This window comes from Cyprinus carpio, chromosome A23 (assembly GCF_018340385.1).
Source record: "Cyprinus carpio isolate SPL01 chromosome A23, ASM1834038v1, whole genome shotgun sequence".
NCBI classification, from domain to species: Eukaryota; Metazoa; Chordata; class Actinopteri; order Cypriniformes; family Cyprinidae; genus Cyprinus; species Cyprinus carpio.
Genome location: NC_056594.1, coordinates 17,019,601 through 17,037,795, shown reverse-complemented (window position 1 = coordinate 17,037,795; position 18,195 = coordinate 17,019,601). Strand labels below are relative to the sequence as shown.

Below are 18,195 nucleotides of genomic sequence, written 5' to 3'. Positions count from 1 at the left end.
AAAAAAAAAAAAAAAAAAAAAAAAAAAAAAAAAAAAAAAAAAAAATTCGCACCACAGATGTTCAATAATTTATTTATATAAAAATAAACACTTCATTAATACAAAAAAAAAAAAAATGCATAAGGTATATACTTTTATATATAAATTCTAAAAAACTGTGCTCTTTTCATCATATTTAACTGGTTTAGCTTAGTAGTATTTGGCTTTTATATACAGCAGCTAGTAACAATGTTGTTCTCCAGTGCTTGCTCACAATGAAATTCAAAGGTTATATTCAAAACAGGCCAGAATACTGTTAAATAAGGTGCTGATAGACCATTGATTTATTAAAAATCACTGCATTTATGTGCATTAATTTTCAATAATTCAATGAACTAGAGTCAACTGTCAGTCAAAATGTCTATATAATGTTTATTTACGGACACACTGTTCAGGTTTTTGTCCCTAAAACAACTTCTTTACACCACATCATGCTTCTAAAAACAGCCCAAGCCAATGTTGCTTGTACAGACAGAACGTGGCGAAGAGATACAGAGCTGTAATCAAAATCAACATTGTTATGGTATACATTTTTAACAGTTAATGCCAGCAGCACTGAAGTGAAATTCTTTGCTCATGGTGTAGTGTGTCAGATACGGCACATATTAGTCACAGCAGACGGATCAGAACACTTCTGATAAGGCATCAAAATGAAATTGTCCCTTGTCAGCATTTTCCCAGCCAGTGCTCGGCTTTGCACAGTCCACGCAGCACTGACTGATGACAGTTGTGAGAATTTACACCAATTAATCACACACAGGGTGATCATGGATTCCATCAGTCGCTTTTGTTCTCCAATATGGAGCAGGATGGGCTGAAGAAAGGCAGTCTTGCGGCGGCTCAGCGCTCTATGGCTCTGGAGAGCTGCGTCAGTTTCTTCTGATTGTCGATCACTTTGAGGTTCTGGATGTAATGTCTTATTTTGGCTGCACTGCGCATGGTCAAGGACTGGTCTGAATCTACAAGATTCGAGCGAGTGAAACATCAATGCTGAATTGCAACGACACACTCATGCTGATTTATTCCACGTTTTCGCATTATATATCGTATTGAAGAAAAAGAAAGAATAACATACATGTTGATAATCGAATAGCTTGGGAATCCGAGAACATTCTTTCTGTCAAGCCTTTCTGTGGAGACGAAGGCACTGCAAAAGCACAAAAAAGCAGAATATCTCTTAATTGCCGAATTCAATTTGTCTAAACTCAACGAAGGACAAGAAAATGAAATTCTACAGCGTTAACACTTTGGTTTCCTGTGATCCACACCACTAAGGGAAGCCATACCGTAAGGTTGACTTCGACACTGTCGAACTGTCTTCACTGTTCTGGCAATCATGCGCTGAAAGTAGGGTAAAAAGCACATATTAAATGTGTTGTCTATGGTGTAGAGTTTCAATTTAATGCGACATTTAAAATCACACTCGCACCATTTTCTCAAAGTTGACCAGTTTGTCAGTGTAGTTCTTGTTTCCCTCATGGATAAATGTCATATCTACACAGACAAATAAATAAGTGATAGATTAAGCTGATTAAACTTATATCCACCAAATCATGACATAAATAGTAAATAATGTCAACTGGATTCAGTAGTAAACTGTACCTTTAAGCAGTAGAGGCATGAAGGGAATGTATGGAGGGCTGAGTTTGGCTACAGCTAGTCTGTAGGCCCTGTGGTTACGGGATGGATCCTACAACAAAGAGATGATTACTTCTCATACAGTACCTAGACATAACAAATCCCCGTAAAAAGCAACCAGATATTTGCTCTTACCATCAGTCTTTCATATGCACAGTAGATCCTCTTGGTTTTGTTTGGAAGTCTCTGTCAAGTCAAGTCAAATTTATTTATATACACAGCAGCTTTACAGAAAATCATGATGTTAAATCAATAGTTAACCCAAAATGTAGCATTAATCTAGATTATAGACTGGTATTTTGACAAGAAGTGACGGTTTAAAGTTAAAATGCCTTAATGATAGTTTTGTTGTTGTCAAACTTTAATTGATGAACTGGAGTCGTGTGGATTATTGTGATGTTTCTATCAGCTTTTTGGACTCTGGACAACTGCAGAGGATCCATTAGTGAGCAAGTGATATAATGTTAAATTTAATCAAATCTGTTCTGATGAAGAAACAAACTCATCTACATTGCGATGGCCTTAGTGTGAGTAATTTTAAAGCAAATTTAAATTCTTGGGTGAATTATTTCTTTAATGTTTATAATATCTTCATGCCTTATAGTCACATTTAGCAGATTAGAGCTGGCTGATAATATAGTTTACATTTTGCGATGATACAAGCAATCAAGCAGATGGGATTTGCTACTGTATATATGGATAAAGTTGGACATACTTATATATGTAGCTTTATATAAAGAGCTGACCGATAATATAGCTATATTTTGTGACAAAGTTAATGTAAGGTCATTTGATGTGTGTTAGAGGTCTTGAAAGGAGTTTGATTCTGGTATTTTACATAGAAATAAAACAAGAATAAAGAATATATAGTTGTCCTTACCTCCCATGTTTTATTGAGCCTCTGCACAGCACTGTTACTGAGTCCAAACATCACTGCGAAAAATGAGTTCAGGTTCTTCTGCTCTTTAAAACTGAAATACATCAAATCAGATGCCCATAAGTGGTCAAAAATGGACATGATTTTACATGATTTAACAAGTTTTTTTACATTCAAATAATTTATTCAGACTTTACAATGCAGGTTGGGTCATTTTCTATGTTAACACAACAGATTATTGTTAAAAAATTATTACATCCTGCTGCAATAATGGACAAAAAAAAATCCAGCCACAATTTATACTGAAGTTGTAAATAAAATAAGATTATTGGAATATTTTTTACAAGAAAAAAAAAAATTCTACTTAAAGTATAATTTTTTCAGTATAAACTAACTTTTCTTAGCGTATATTTGTAACATTTATTGGGCTATTTTGTACACATTCTACTGTGTAAGTGTCTACATAGCTGTAAAGCTGCAAAACAAAGTTTGTTTAAAGATTATGTGATTAAAAAGATTATTAGTTAGTGGGTTGGGTGGTTACGGTGAGTCATGCTGATATTGTGAAGGTGAACTTAAGCAAAAGTGTGACGTAAAGTAAGACTAGTGTAAAAGCATTAGTGATTAAACCACTGACAGATGTGGAATCTCCTCCACTATAAAGTACTGTATGTATGTTGTATTGTATGGCTTGTGCACTGATTTTGTACTCACACAACAGCCATCTTGATGAACTTCTTGAGCAGAATGGCTCTCTTGACCAGGTCCTCACAGAGACACAGCTCCGTCACCACCCAGTACTGAATCTCGTTGAAGCGACGCACAAACCGCTCGAGGTTAGCTGTCGTGGCTCCTACAAACTTTTCCCGTCCGAAAACATAGTAGACCAGCTCCACCTGTAGAACAGTAAACTAACTTTAGCCATGTCCATATAGTAGTTTTTGAATATATGGATATGTTGTTGATAAACATTCCATATGTATAAGCGGAAAGCTGAGACGTGGCTTGGCAACAACTGTTTATTCAGATTATTATTAATATTTATTTTTCATTTAACTTTTATTTTGTCTTTGCTGTTACAGTGAATTTACTGTGTTGTGCTTAATTTTATATTATATACAAAATATAAATGTATATATAGTGAAGTGAAAGCTTAACTAATTTGTAACTTAATAATACCTTTAATACCTTTATTTAGCAGGAACACATTAAACTAATTAAAATTGACATTAAAGATGCTTAGATTTGGAGAAGTTTAGCATTACATCACTTGCTCATCAGTGTATCCTCTGCAGTGAATGGGTGCCGTCAGAATGCGAGTCCAAACAGCTGAGAAAAACGTCACAATAATCCACGAGTAATCCACACTTTAGCCACTATTTTAGTCTTTAGTCTCTTATCAGATGTTTGGACTCTCATTCTGACGGCACCCATTCAATGCAGAGGATCCATTGGTGAGTAAGTAATGTAATGCTAAATTCCTCCAAATCTGTTGCTATAATAAAAAAAAAAAAAAAAAAATTATCTTAATCTTGAATGGACTGAGCATGAGTAAACTGTCAAAAAACTTTGATTTTTGGGTGAATTATTCCTTCAAGATAGCAAATCATCCTCCCATTTAAATATAATCTTTAGTTGGTTTGTCTGGTTTGGCTGTTACCTCGTGCATGGCCATGAAGAGCTCCCAATCGTAGCTGGTGTGCTGGCTGGCCATGTCCTTGGAGCACATCTGCTCCAGAGAGTCCATGGTGCTCTTCTCTGGCCCCAGCTGCTCTTTCACGGGTGTCTGCCAGGGTTAAAACACACACATACACCAGAGGAGACTCTTAAATCTGAACCATAATATTTGACCATTCTGTTAATTAACTAACTGCAGAATGTAACCTTTTACATTTGAAACTATATGACTGCAGTTTGAAATTTTCTCTTATTCAATAATTACATGATATTTTAATCAAACTGAATAAAAAATAAATCAGTAAATTAAAAATAAACAAATTTTTGCTGTGAAAAGATCATTATTTAAACTGTTCTAAGAAAAAACAATTATGACTAATATTGCAAAGTATTTCAATGGGCAGAACAATAAATATGTCACAGTTATGTATATTTACAGCGGACTTGTACGGCTAGAATCCCTGCCATTGAGGATCTTTTACTATGAAACAGCAATAATTCTGTTGCCATCTCTCACCAGTTGTTCAACTTGGCTGGCAGAGCAGAGGAAAAGCTTCTCATTCACTCCTAAAGAGGCAGAGACCGCCGTGGACTCCAACTTCAGCTGAACCCTGTCTGCAAAAGGCAAGCAGAAGAATCTTTGATCACATAAAACATCTGATCAGGTAGGACATAATCTAATATTAAAGCTGTAACAGTTCTGGCTCAATAAAAAGATCTTCAGAGGAAATTCTGAACCCAAATACTCTGAATCTCATAGCTTACCTCCTTTGGAATTCATCTTGACTAGCACATAGTCTCTCTCAGGATCCACTAATGTAGTCAAGATGTCCCTCACTGAAGCATCGACCGGCAGCATCACAGTGACAGCCTTATGATCCAGTTTAAAGATCTCATACAAGACTGCAAACGGACAATTGGACTATTTTAAATTCAATTAGCTACATTCCATGGTGACTATTTTGATTAATTTGAGCAATTTCACAGGGATATTATCCTTGTTTTATCTGCTCTTGGTTTAATTTCTTTGTGACACTGGTTGTTATTAAAACAAACCTTTATCTTGAGCTTTAATCGACCATAATTTCCCCACCGGCTCTTCATAAGCAGAAAACCAATCAAACGTTTGGTTCAGCTGAAACAAACAGATGACCATATTGGATATTAGAGCTTGCAGGGCTTCAAAAGGCAGTTTTCAACATGTGTATACAGACTGGGTGTCTGAAAGAAATGGACTGCATCGATGGTCTCGGTTATGATGAATTTTCTCTGTCTGCAAAAAAGTGCACTTCTTATTCCAGGAAAGTGAGGAAACCATTTTAAAACCATTTTTTAAAGATGCTGTCTCTCAGAAAAAAACGAAAAAAATTCCTACCAGAATGATTTGCATTACTGCACTACAGTGTTTTCTACAGAGTTCTGTTCTGTTTTTGTATGTATATATGTGTGTGTGTGTGTGTATGTGTGTGTGTGTATATATATATATATATATAATATATACACACATATATATACACATATATATATATATATATATATATACATATATATACCTATATTTATATACTGTATGTAAATGATTTTAAGTGACTGTCTACGCAGGTTTACATTACACCAGTAGGTGGCGGGCTAGCAGCAAATCGTAATGATTAAACTGAATCATTCGAAAACGAAGATTCATTCAGGAACAAAACAAGTGAGTGGGTGAATCATTCGTTCAACCGATTCTTTCCAAATCACTTTATTCAAGAACAAAACACCACTGTGGTGGGTTGCTGAAAGATGCATTTTCAGTTTATATAAAGGAGAATTCATTTATTAACGATAAAACATCAATAACTTTTGTGGAATGATGCAAAATTTGCAAAAAACGTTTGACTGGGTTTTATGTGACAATGGATAAGACTGACCTACTTTTAGTGTACATTTCAATGCTTAAAGCATGTATGACTCTCAGAATGGGATTTACTTTTCTTTAGTTCTCTTAGTTTGTCTAAAGACCTCAGAGATGTTGACTTTTCCAGCGGCGAGTCTGTTTATCATGCTTTGTCATAAAGTAAGTAGGATTTATTGGTTGGTCGCTGCAAGGTTCCCATTAGACTAAGAAAGAATAAGGGCCTCTTACCTTCGTCAGAGTGTGACATCCATTCTCGGTTCTGTAAGGAGTATAATAGGGAGCAGCTATGAATGTAGGATTATGTAAAGAGGGTTGATTGCTTGTATATCAGTCTCAAGAGAAAAGGTGTGGACTTTATAAATGCAGGTCAAATAAAGATCACTTATGGTATTTATTACTTTATGACTGGAAATGCTTCAAAGTGTGAAGTGCAGTAACTGTGCAAACACTGGCAAAGTAACTTTAAAAGTTCCTTGACTTGACTTTGAAGTACAGCTGAGCAATATCCATCAGTCACAAAGCATAGTATAAGAGACCTGATTTTGGTCATTATGACCAAATATTTATGTGTAAGTGTTTGTATGTGTACAAATGTACATCGTCAAGTGTGTAACTTACATTTTTGTCTTTTTCCTGTCCCTCAGCTGTTCTCTGAGCATGCTGGAAAGTCTCGAGTCAGCCATCACCGCTTCCCTAAATTTCTATCACAAAAATAGTGATATTTTAAATAATCTTACTTTGCATTAAATTTTAAGACAACAGCATTGACAATGCAATTAACGAAAAATACATAGAGTATTCAAAGACTAAAATATAGTAGGGTTGCACTTAAATGTATTAATTGGAATCTGATTGAATTATACATGTTAGGTTATAATGATATTACATATAATTATATAATAACATTACAATATTAATATAATATATAATTTTATTTTTTATTATTAGCATTAGACTATGCAAAATGAATATTTTTACATTTACAAAAGTCAGTTTATTCTGTCTTTAAGGCTTAAAGTGTCCCACTTTCACCTCTAAAGTGCCTTTAAAGTACTGGGTTTTTACATAATAAACATTTTAAATGTTTTATGACTGAAGAAGTACTACAGCATTTAATTTTTACCTCTAGGAATTCAGAAGCCACAGGATTGTCCCTCAGTAGCGGACCGTACAGAGCCACCCAGTGAGCCACCAGTTTCACAACCTTCTGCTTGGTGTTGAGAGCATATGCTGCCTTCTCCAGGTCTGTACCTTCTGATGGCTCCACTTGGTAGGTGCAAACGCAGGTTAAGGATCAAAAAACACTCACTCAATGTTTCAGATAGAGCTTTGAGCTCTTCAGCATAAAGACTGGTAACAAAACAAGTAAAACAGAGAGAAATATCGATATAAAGTAAAAAATCAGTAGTTCCTGTAGCGGCAGGATATTGATGCTGGAGGGCTGCACAGAGCTGACTGCAGGGCATGAAGACTGGATGTGTTAAAAGGAAGTCAGTCACACTGGGATCTGCAGATGTACAAAACAGACTCATAAACGTCATTAACAAGGACTTGTTTTCTTTGCTGAGCTGTGTTGAGAATCCCAGAACAATCTGAATCATCTGACTGCTGGTTTTTAACACCAAATGAGCAGGAATGTTTTGATACATTCTTATGCAGTGGTAATGTACATAACTGATCGGTTTTAAACAAATACTAGATTCCTAACTTTTTCATAATAAAGATTTAGGTAACATTTTAGAATAAGGTTCCATTAGTTAATGTTAGTTGATGTATTAATTAACATGAACAAACACTGAACAATACATTTATTACTGTATTTATTAATCTTTGTTAATGTTAGTTCATGCTAATTCACAGTGCATTAACTAATATTAACAAGCACAACTTTTGATTTGAATAATGCATTAAAATGAACATTAACTAAGATCAATAAATGCTGTAGGAGGATTGTTCTTGCGTAGTTCATGTCAACTAACATTAACTAATGGAACCTTATTCTAAAGTGTTACCAAGATTTCTTTAAATAGTTCAAAATGTTCAGCCATACCTATAAAATCAGTGCCATTGTTTTCCAGTTTAATCATCTCCAGCATGTGTTCTAGGATCTTCTCTGGTGTTCCTGACATTACTGTGTACCTGAGAGAGGTGGATAATTCATATTCATAATTAAGTATCGTTCATAATTGGTTGAATACACTTGAAATCAAATAACAGTGATGACTAATGATTTAGCTTGCATTTCATTGCACTTTTGTAGGTAAAGTTCCTAGGATGAATCACTTAAACTTTCACTGCAGACATTGAACGGCTTTAGCTATTCTGGATATGTATTATTCAGGGCTCGTTTCACTTGGTGATTTTATATCTATGATTTATGAAGCTGGATTTGAATTGGCTGATTTAATTTACTCAATATGTGGGGTAAAATGGGCTTAACACTGTGAGGAGATATTCTCATAAATTAAGTCAGTGCAATTCAAATGACTAAGTAATTGCTTTTATTAACTCTAAAAAGCCTGCTGTATTATATTTACATAATCAAGAACTTTTTTTTAAAACCTGCTGTACACAATCTACTACATGCCTTCTGTGGTAAGCATTTAAATATCGTACTAAGACATATTATTGAAAGATATCGAGTGACAACGGATATTTATATGCATACATATTATTGAAAGATATCGAGTGACAAAAAACGGTAAAAAGTTCTGTTTGGTTATGCTTGTTATGGTGCAGAAAAAATGAGGTGTCAATTTAGCAGATATTTATATGCATTTTATGTAAGTATGCTGCTTGCTGATCCTCCCTGATAGGTGGATAGGTGAACCAGAACCACCTGACCGTGTTCCTCCAGGCGGACAGTGTTGGCCTCGACATCCTGCAATTAAACTCAGGTTAAAGACCACCATAGATATACCCATCCATGCAGATCCTAAGCTATGCACACAACCTACCTTAAGGATACGTATAAAGTCCTGCTTGTCCACCCGCAGGAAGTGGCAGTTGTCCTCTCTCAGGATGATGGTGGCAGAACGAGGGGCGTCGTTCACCAAGGCCAGCTGCCCAAAGTCATCTCCCTCATGAAGCGTGGTCACCAAGCCCTGTGTGACGCACATACACAAGATCAAGTATGAATTATACCTTCAAACAATGTAAGTATATCTAAATTTAAACTCAGTGACTTCTAAAGGTCGCTCACATGAAGTTAAATTGCTTTACCTTGCCGTGTGTGATAACATTAACAGAGCCTCTCCATATGATATACCAGGAAGTTCCTTTGTCCCCCTGACTGAATACTGAAATAAACACAAACACATTACATTGTTTTCTTATAGTCCCTCCTCTCTAACCACCTGCTCTATAGTGAATAAATTCCAGTTAAAATCAAGTAAATAAAATCAAGACTCGTCCAATATTTTTTCTTTTTGAATATCCTGTTTCACCCAGCAATACATTCCATTATAGAAGAAAAATCGGTTTCATGTTTCATTTTGACATTAATAATAATAAATTAAAAAGGGCATGTCCAAGTCCATTGGATCCATTTAAAATCATAATGCAGCATTAATATGTCTGAAAAAAAGATGTACGAGTCTGAATAAACTAAACTAATAAGAGCTTATGAAATCTGACAGATTTTTAAAAGTGACTAAACTACCCAATTAGATATTCATCAGTGTCTCTTCCTATTCGTGCTATTCACTCTGCATGACTGACTGCTGCATTGATGCCAGACGTGCTGTAAGTGCTTTCATTTCTTTTCCCTTTGTCTCTCAGTTTGCTGATATTAGGATGTCAATCATTCAGTTCATCACGTAACAAGGGAATTACACAATAAAATGATTTCATCATCTCATTCGCATGCTGTCTGTCTTTGGTGTCTAAGCAGGACGTTTGCTGCTCATTTTAACTCTGGCTAAGCGCAAATTCAATATTTAGCATGGTTCTTTCTTCCTGCCCGCCACTAATGAAATGTCATCATTGCTTTCACACTCACAGACTGTTCCCGCCTTGGCATGGCTTTCAAAAACCAGCACTGCTGCCAGCTCCTTCCGAACCTATGGGAAAGAAATGAGGGCTGAATGAAGATTTGTGGCGTAAACAAACATGACGGCTGTCAGCGACTGTTGACTTACAGATGTAGACAAGTGGGCCACAGCTTTGACGTGCAGAAGTTCTTCGTAAATAACTTCCAGATCCTCTGGAGTTCTCTGGTTTGGGCTAAAACATGGACACAGATTATTACACACAAAAACCTTATTTTGTTTATAACAGATTAAACATGAAGTGTGTGAGTTTTTTTGATGTGTGAAATTCTGTCCCAGCTTATATCTTCAGACAACTATAACGGTCACAAATATAGTGCTTGTCATGTTAGACTTGATATGATATTGATTTTAAAAGAGTCTGACATTAGCGTGTTTCTGAGCGAATGGCGATACATTAAATGCATATTGGGTAGTACATTTTTAATTAAACCAAACTATTTTAATGATACATTTTTTAGCTCTGAATGAAATTGAAGTTTATATTCAGCATGCTCCTTCATCTGGTGACTCTAGCAGCACTTCACCTTTAAGTGCTAGTACATACAGTATAAACTGTGTTTATGCTTGTTATTTTTCAGACTGTTTTGGCACAGTTTTTGGTGTCTTACCATTTACGCAGTATCATAGTCAGAAGAGCATCTGGACCCATCTGGACCAGGAGTGATAAACTCTCTTGGAGTTCGTCGTCTTTGGAGTCTTTCTCGTTAGTTGTGTGATTAAGCTCAAACTCTGCCTCCATAAAGCGGTAAAACTGTGTGTCTTTGTCATGGAAGTTTAACTCCTGTTTTACTGCACATTTTGACAGAAACATTGGTTGTCAGTTAGTCAATACAGTATCTTCAGATATATAATACTAATAAAAATAATTAAATAATACCATGGGTTTTTTTTTTTTGGCCATGGCAAAACTATTTTCTTTTAGGCATGTACCATTGTAGTAAATAATGATTTAACACGAATGATGTAATCCCTCAGTATCACAGTATTATACTACATCACTATACTATAGAACTTTTTTGTAGAGGGAAAGCATGCAAGAAATGAAGATAATCTTGTGTTGATATCTAAAGAAGATGTTGTTAATACTCACCATGACTCAGAATGCCCTCATCCACTAAAACTTGCCACATTCCGACTGCCTGACTCCGGGACTGGAAGCAATCATTGAGTTTCATTAGCCAATCCACAAGTTCCTTCCCACTGCAGCACTGTCTGTGGGACAAACCAGAGAACCATTTTGCTGTCAAAAAGCAGACTGAATTTAAAGTGTTTTACATGTATCTGCATGTCTTTATGGTTGAATGACGTACGTTGATTTATTTGTATCTCCAAAGCATTCTAAGTGACTTCCTGGGAATGATTAGATGCATTTGCATCAAAGTCAGAAATATAACACGCTTTGCACAAGCACATGACAGACAGAGTGAAATATTGACCTGTAGGTCTTAAGATGGTGTTTTCTGTCTCTTATCAGGCCTGGGTTACGCTCCATCAGAGTGCTGTACACCACCCGCGCAGCCTTCAGGATCCGGTCGGATAAAAACTGACGGAGAGAAACAGAACAAAAAGTAATGAACATTTTTGCTGTCATTATTTTGTAAATATTTTCTAAGCTGGTCTTATTCTAATATTTGAAATGGCTTTGAATGCTGTTTAAATATGCCAGGAAATTAAAATTGATGACATTTTTCTTCTTAAAGGTTGAAAATGTTTAAAAAATGTTTTGACTGTCTTTTAAAAACTATTTATATTGAATGTGTAGAAAGTTTTGGCAAAATTCATTTTTAGTTTATGGTTAATTTTAATTATGTTTACACTTTGCATTTATTCATTTTGCAGACGCTTTTATCTAAAGCGACTTCAAAATGAGGAATACAACAAGCTACAACTTAGAATAGTATAAGCTAGAAGCATAGAATTTTTATTAGATTTTTTTAAAAGCAGGATGCAGTTAAGTGCTCTTAGAAGAGATGAGTTGATAGCTGTCTGTTGAACATTGTTTGGGATTCAGCATTCTGGATGAGTGTGGGAAGATCATTCCATCAGCATTCAGCAACGAGCGTTGAATGAAAATGTTCTGGAAAGTGATGAGTAATATCAACACAGTCAGCTAAACGGTCCCATCAAATCCTGATTGATATATCCCAACCTAATTATCTACCTCTGAATATGCCACATTATGTAAGTTAAATTCTGTGCAGTGATGTGTTGTTTGATATTTGTCAACCTAATTATCTACCTCTGAATATGTCTTATTATGTTTTATTATTTTGGTTTAATTTATTGCAGTTGGTTGAGTTTGTAAAAGTATCAGCTTGTGTTTACGTTGGTTGAGAAAATGCCACATTTTTTCCAACACCTCCTCCGCTGAGCTGAATTTACCAAACTGAAGATCGCTACTGTTCAAACTCCTCCCCCATATGTAAGCTGTTTCTCTGCTCGTCTGTTTTCCTTCTATCAGCTTGATCTGTTTTCATCCATCCCTCCCTTCCAGGACTTCTGTTTTCATTCCATGTCTCCTCCTTTCCCACTCGTCCCCCCGCAGATGGCGCGTCCCGCTCCAGCTCCCAAACAGACTGAGAAAACTGGAGTGTAAGAACTCAACCTTACTGACTGAGGCTAGTTTATTGAACTACTGAAGCATGTCACCGTTGTTGCTACGCAGCCTTCGTTTTTTCTGCATGACTGCCAAAACCAACTCACTGATCACTTGGTGATAAAACTGGTTCCGCACATTGACACACTTAAAAAGCAAACGTCTGTTGAAGTGGAGGCAAAGATAGGATGACATGGACAAGTTGGTAAAAGCAAGTATTGCATTAAAAGCTAGATATTTAAGATTTTCCTGCTGAAAAGGGCAGCTTAGACTGGCATCAGGGCTGGTTTGCACTAAAGAAAGGAGGTTGCTAGTTAAAAATATATTTAGAAACATAAAACGCTCCTTTTTTTATTGACGACACTATGTAAGTGATTGAAGTGGTTTTAGTAGAGATCACACACACCAAAATACACCTCATTTTTACATTTATGCTTCAGAACATCAAAAGCTGCGAGTTCAAAGGCAAACGCCTCAAGCTTTTGCATGAGCCCATAACAGCACAGCAACCAAAGTAAACTGATAACTATTTGTGCATTTACTGAAGAAAATAAGAGTGGTGCTGGCCACAAAACTTGCTGTCATGATGCTAGGGTGTTGTGAGTGGTTGTCGGCCCATTGCTATGTGGTTGCTAAGATGTTCTGTGTAGTTTTTTAGCCTGTTGCTTGCCTATTGGTCCAAATTAAAACTACATGCACTACCAGTCAAAACTTTGGGGTTGATAAGATTTTATGTTTTTGAAAGAAGTATCGTAAAGGCTGCATTAATTTGATCAAAAATACATTAATAAGAGTAATATATTGAAATGAATTACAAATAAAGCTGAATTTTCAGCAACATTACTCCAGTCTTCAGTGTCATATGATCCTTCAGAAATCATTTTAATATACTGATTCAATGCTCAAGAAACATTTCTTAATGTTGCTGTTTAATATTTTTGTAATTAAGTTTTTTCACGATTCTTTGATGAAAAGTTTAAAAGAACAGCATTTTTTAATTATAACAAAATCTGTTACTTTTGATCAATTTAATTTATCCTTGTTGAATAAAAGTATCAATTTTCTTAATTTACCGTTTCTCAAAACATTTGAACTGTAGTTTATTTTTTATGTGCCATAAGACAGTATATGGCAGTATGAAATATATAGACCGTATACTATCATAAAATGATTTCATGACCCCACCATCCATCTTGTGCGACAGCATTTTTTTATGTGTTAACATCTAGCTTAATTCAGTACTTTATAATCTGTAGTTAATATATTTAGATTCATCTTTTGTACACTCAATATCCTATTATTCTATTACAACCTATATTTCAATATTCTATTAAAACAACTGCAATATTGCAGAGTATTTGGGATGGATAAAATGTGGATTAGGACACATGCTCTTGCTCCACCCTAGCTGTCTCATTCTTTAGTCTTGTGATTTTATGGAAAATCTCATCCTTTATTTGTTTGTTCTGTTCCTCCGCAGAACAGTTTGTCCCAGGATGAGGTCTTGAACTTGAATTGCCTTCATCTCTCACACTTTATTTGTTGTGGTTGTTGCTGAGGGCGGTGGCGTGTGCCTCTTCTTGGAGGCCCCTGGCCTGGTCTGTCAGTCACGGTGATGTAATTGGCTTCTGACCCATGAGGGATCGGCTGACCTGTCTTTTCAGTCCAAAGAGAGGCCAATTCTGCAGTGCTGTTCTTACAGGACCACTTCATTAAATGCTACACAAGGACAGTATTGGACAGAACGTGCTTATTCTCCAGTCCAAATTATCCAGAGGCAATTTCAGAGTTACAATTACTCTTAACTCATTTGGTAATAAGTACCCAAGTAGATTAGCCAACTAAGCAGCACAGCCCTTAATGTGGTCAACTTACATCTAGCCCGTATTTTCTGAGACTTAGACGCTGCAGAACTCTCCATCTAGCTCACTTTACACAGCTTATCCCCAGACACTGTGTCTGCAGACCCTGAGCATGTAAATCTCTCCCCTGTCATCTCTGCTTCATGATTCTGTCCCTGGAGATGAGGGTATTAATGGGAACAGTAGCTGGCAGCCTATTCCCAGCATTCTACAGTCACCAGGGTAATAATTACTTCACTGTGGATCACTGACTGTGACACAGGGTAATAATTACTTCACTGTGGATCACTGAAGGATACATAATTACTTCACTGTGGATCACTGTCTTCAGTCATTCTCCATTTTACCCAGATATCAACCTTATCATTCAGTTTACATATTAATGATATTTGTAAATGCCTTGAAAATGGCATTGGTCATTTTAGTGGATACACTACCATTCAAAGGTTTGGGGTTGGTAAGCTTTGTAAAATGTTTTTGAAAGAAGCTACTTATGCTCACCAAGGCTGCATTTATTTGATCAAAAATACACTGTAATAAAAAAGCCCTGTAATATTGTGAAATAGTATTGTAATTTTAAATAACCATTTTCTATTTAAATATCACTTAAAAAGTAATTTGTTTCTGTAATGCAAAGCTGAATTTTCAGCAGCCATAACTCCAGTTATGTGTATAACATGATCCTTCAGAAATCATTCTTATATATAGTATTAATGCTAGAGAAATATTTCTTATTTTCACATTTGAAAAGAGTTGTGCTGCTTAATATGTTAAAAAATTTCTATAATGAATAAAAAAAGTTCAAAAGAACAGCATTTATTTGAAACAGAAATATTTTGCAACAAAGTGTTTACTTGTCACTTTTTGATCAATTTGCTGCCTCCTTGCTAAATGAAAGAATTAATTTCTTTTAAAAAAATTGTACTGATACCAAAACCTTTGAACAGTAGTGTATATGTTCATTGCGGTAATTTTGGACATGTTCCACTGTTTGGCAACTTGAAAGTTTCAAATGAGTATTAATTTCGAAGGTATCTATTATTCATCTTATATCCCCTTTTTTTGGCTTAAAAAAAATTTGCTTGCTATATTTACATGTATGCTTGCTTTTCTGATTCTCTCATGTGTGTCTAAGGATCACAGGAAAGCTCCAACCAAACTACCAGGTCATAGAAACACTGCTTATGTGACGTCTCCACATAACTTAGGGTTTGTCTGGAGGGAGAGGGAGGCATTGTTCAAGAGTAGGTCAGATTGCTATACAAACAGTCACCAAAAAAATGAAGAAAGGCAGGATGGTAGCTATACTATAGCTATACTAATATACTGTAGATATGTGATTATAAATTGGCTAGGATAAATAATGCTTTTTTCAAAATGGTGAGAATGATTTGCATTAGTAAATTATAAGATTCTATTTATAAAATATTTAAATAATTTTTTTTAAGTATTTTGTCATTTAAGCTATTGTTACAAATTGTAAACCTATTAAAATTATTCTGATTATAGGAAAGTTTAGTTAAATAAAATAAAATAAAAATAACCTGACAAAAATATGTATAAAACAAAAATTGAAAAAACTTTTTTAGATTTTTTTTTGTGTGTGATCACTACTATGCACCACCTGAACTACTGAAAAACAACCTTATTGTTCGTCCCTGTTTGTATGAATATGAAAAGCTACTCAACAAAACAATAGAGCCTCACCCTGAGATTTGCAAGCGTCTAACACAATACCTCAACTACAGAGACTTGTTGGGGATGTGGTTGTGCTTCCTTTGTATACAAGTGTTAGTCCAAAGCTGAATTTTCAGCAGCCATAACTCCAGTTATGTGTATAACATGATCCTTCAGAAATCATTCTTGTATTCTTTTTTTTCCATCTGTGGGCGATGGTAACAGCAGAGGCAGTCGTGATGGTGCGACCTTGGTGAGCCGAGGGAGAGGCTTCATTCCGTACAATACAAAGCGAACTCACAATAGAGGTGGGCAGGAATCATATTAGGAACACTGGGGCCACTCAGGATGCATTATGGTTATGAACTTATAAAGGATATTATTGTTAACTAAAGTATTAAAACCTGTTTTGTAAATTGAAGTAAAGCTGAAATAAAGTATAAATATTAGTTGAAAACTTTGTTTTAGTTATTTGCCAAGGCAAAATTTGTCATTTTTATTTAGTTTAAGTTGAAGCACTAAAATTACTAATCAATAAATAAAAACTAAAACTGAACTTAAACAAAAACTGAAATAAAATAAATGTAACCTATAGTAATATAATAATTATAATGATAATAAAAATGACAAAAGCACAGGACTGAGTAACCCTAACAGATTTACTAAAAATGTAACTTAAAATTAAAACTTAAAATCTAAAAATAAAATCTAAATTTAAAATATAAACTTTAATACATATTAAAAAATACTGAAAATAACACTGGAACATATATAGGCTGGTGTAAAACTGCCATCTTGCTAGGGTGGATGTCAAGTGTTCAGAATGTTTTTATCTCGTTGCTATATAGTTGCTAGGATGTCTGGATGGTTGCTATGGTGTTGCAGTGTGGTTTCTAAGGTGTTCTTGAATATTGCTCAGAGGCCGAAATCAAAAGAACCCCACCATCAAGTCTCTGTTACATTCTAATCTTAAGATATGGCTGGATAGGGCTTTAGAAAAACCTTATTTAGAAAACTCTACCTATTGCCTTAACTATGAGTTATAATAATAGTGATGCTTGCCTTAAAAACCACAACTAATAATAGAAAAGATCAGAGTGTTTAGATGAAAACAGCTTTCCTTGTTCTCTTTCTGCTCAGAGGAACACACTCCAGGAATCACTGTGCCCACAAAAAACACTCCAGGAGCTGAGAGCATTCCACAGATGAAACGTCCTTCCAGAGCCCTGATAAACCACATTTAAATCCTTGGCGATATTTCCTTTTCTCCCATCAGGCACTGACCAATTCTCAAATATGCAAGCGCAGATGTCTGCTTAAAACCATCTACTGAAAAACAAAAAGCTTCAGGTTTTCTGAGATTCCCCTTTTTTTGTTGAAAGCAAAATCGCATAAGAAAAGAACAGAAAAGTGAGTGGGCAAAGGAAATAGGTATTTTTGGTCAGTGTTGGGAAAAGTTATTTGTAACGCATTACAATATTACTTAAATTAAAAAAAAATTGCTCGGATTTGTCAAAAATCGGCTAATTTAATTGGTACTCAATTATCTGAGCTGTTACTTTGTCTAATTTGTTTCTATTATATATATATATATATATATATATATATATATATATATATATAATATATATATATATATATATATATATATATATATATATATATATATATATATATATATATATAAACAAGTGTCAAAAGTTTGGAAACATTACTATTTTTAATGTTTTTGAAAGAAGTCTCTTCTGCTCATCAAGCCTGCATTTATTTGATCAAAAATACAGAAAAAAACAGTAATATTGTGAAATATTATTTATTCCTGTGATGCAAAGCTGAATTTTCAGCATCATTACTCCAGCCTTCAGTGTCACATGTAACAT

General features: G+C 35.0%; 1 protein-coding gene across 1 annotated transcript in view; it reads right to left on the bottom strand.

Moving 5' to 3' along the window:
- Window positions 1–62: 62 nt before the first annotated feature.
- LOC109048004 (rap guanine nucleotide exchange factor 3-like) overlaps window positions 63–18,195 on the bottom strand; it is a 29,952-nt gene continuing 11,819 nt past the window's right edge. Inside the window, exons 4-28 of the mRNA XM_042713479.1 lie at window positions 11,617–11,723; window positions 11,271–11,392; window positions 10,789–10,969; window positions 10,268–10,352; window positions 10,129–10,189; window positions 9,351–9,427; window positions 9,086–9,232; window positions 8,918–9,009; window positions 8,179–8,270; window positions 7,557–7,635; window positions 7,252–7,402; window positions 6,747–6,829; window positions 6,357–6,387; window positions 5,288–5,366; window positions 4,997–5,134; window positions 4,749–4,846; window positions 4,215–4,340; window positions 3,269–3,450; window positions 2,558–2,648; window positions 1,813–1,863; window positions 1,642–1,729; window positions 1,469–1,533; window positions 1,326–1,380; window positions 1,115–1,186; window positions 63–998 (exon numbers count right to left, since the gene is read on the bottom strand). Coding sequence (XP_042569413.1) covers window positions 880–998; window positions 1,115–1,186; window positions 1,326–1,380; window positions 1,469–1,533; window positions 1,642–1,729; window positions 1,813–1,863; window positions 2,558–2,648; window positions 3,269–3,450; window positions 4,215–4,340; window positions 4,749–4,846; window positions 4,997–5,134; window positions 5,288–5,366; window positions 6,357–6,387; window positions 6,747–6,829; window positions 7,252–7,402; window positions 7,557–7,635; window positions 8,179–8,270; window positions 8,918–9,009; window positions 9,086–9,232; window positions 9,351–9,427; window positions 10,129–10,189; window positions 10,268–10,352; window positions 10,789–10,969; window positions 11,271–11,392; window positions 11,617–11,723 — 2,472 coding nt within the window. The 3' untranslated portion in view covers window positions 63–879. The remainder of the gene's footprint in view (window positions 999–1,114; window positions 1,187–1,325; window positions 1,381–1,468; window positions 1,534–1,641; window positions 1,730–1,812; window positions 1,864–2,557; window positions 2,649–3,268; window positions 3,451–4,214; window positions 4,341–4,748; window positions 4,847–4,996; window positions 5,135–5,287; window positions 5,367–6,356; window positions 6,388–6,746; window positions 6,830–7,251; window positions 7,403–7,556; window positions 7,636–8,178; window positions 8,271–8,917; window positions 9,010–9,085; window positions 9,233–9,350; window positions 9,428–10,128; window positions 10,190–10,267; window positions 10,353–10,788; window positions 10,970–11,270; window positions 11,393–11,616; window positions 11,724–18,195) is intronic.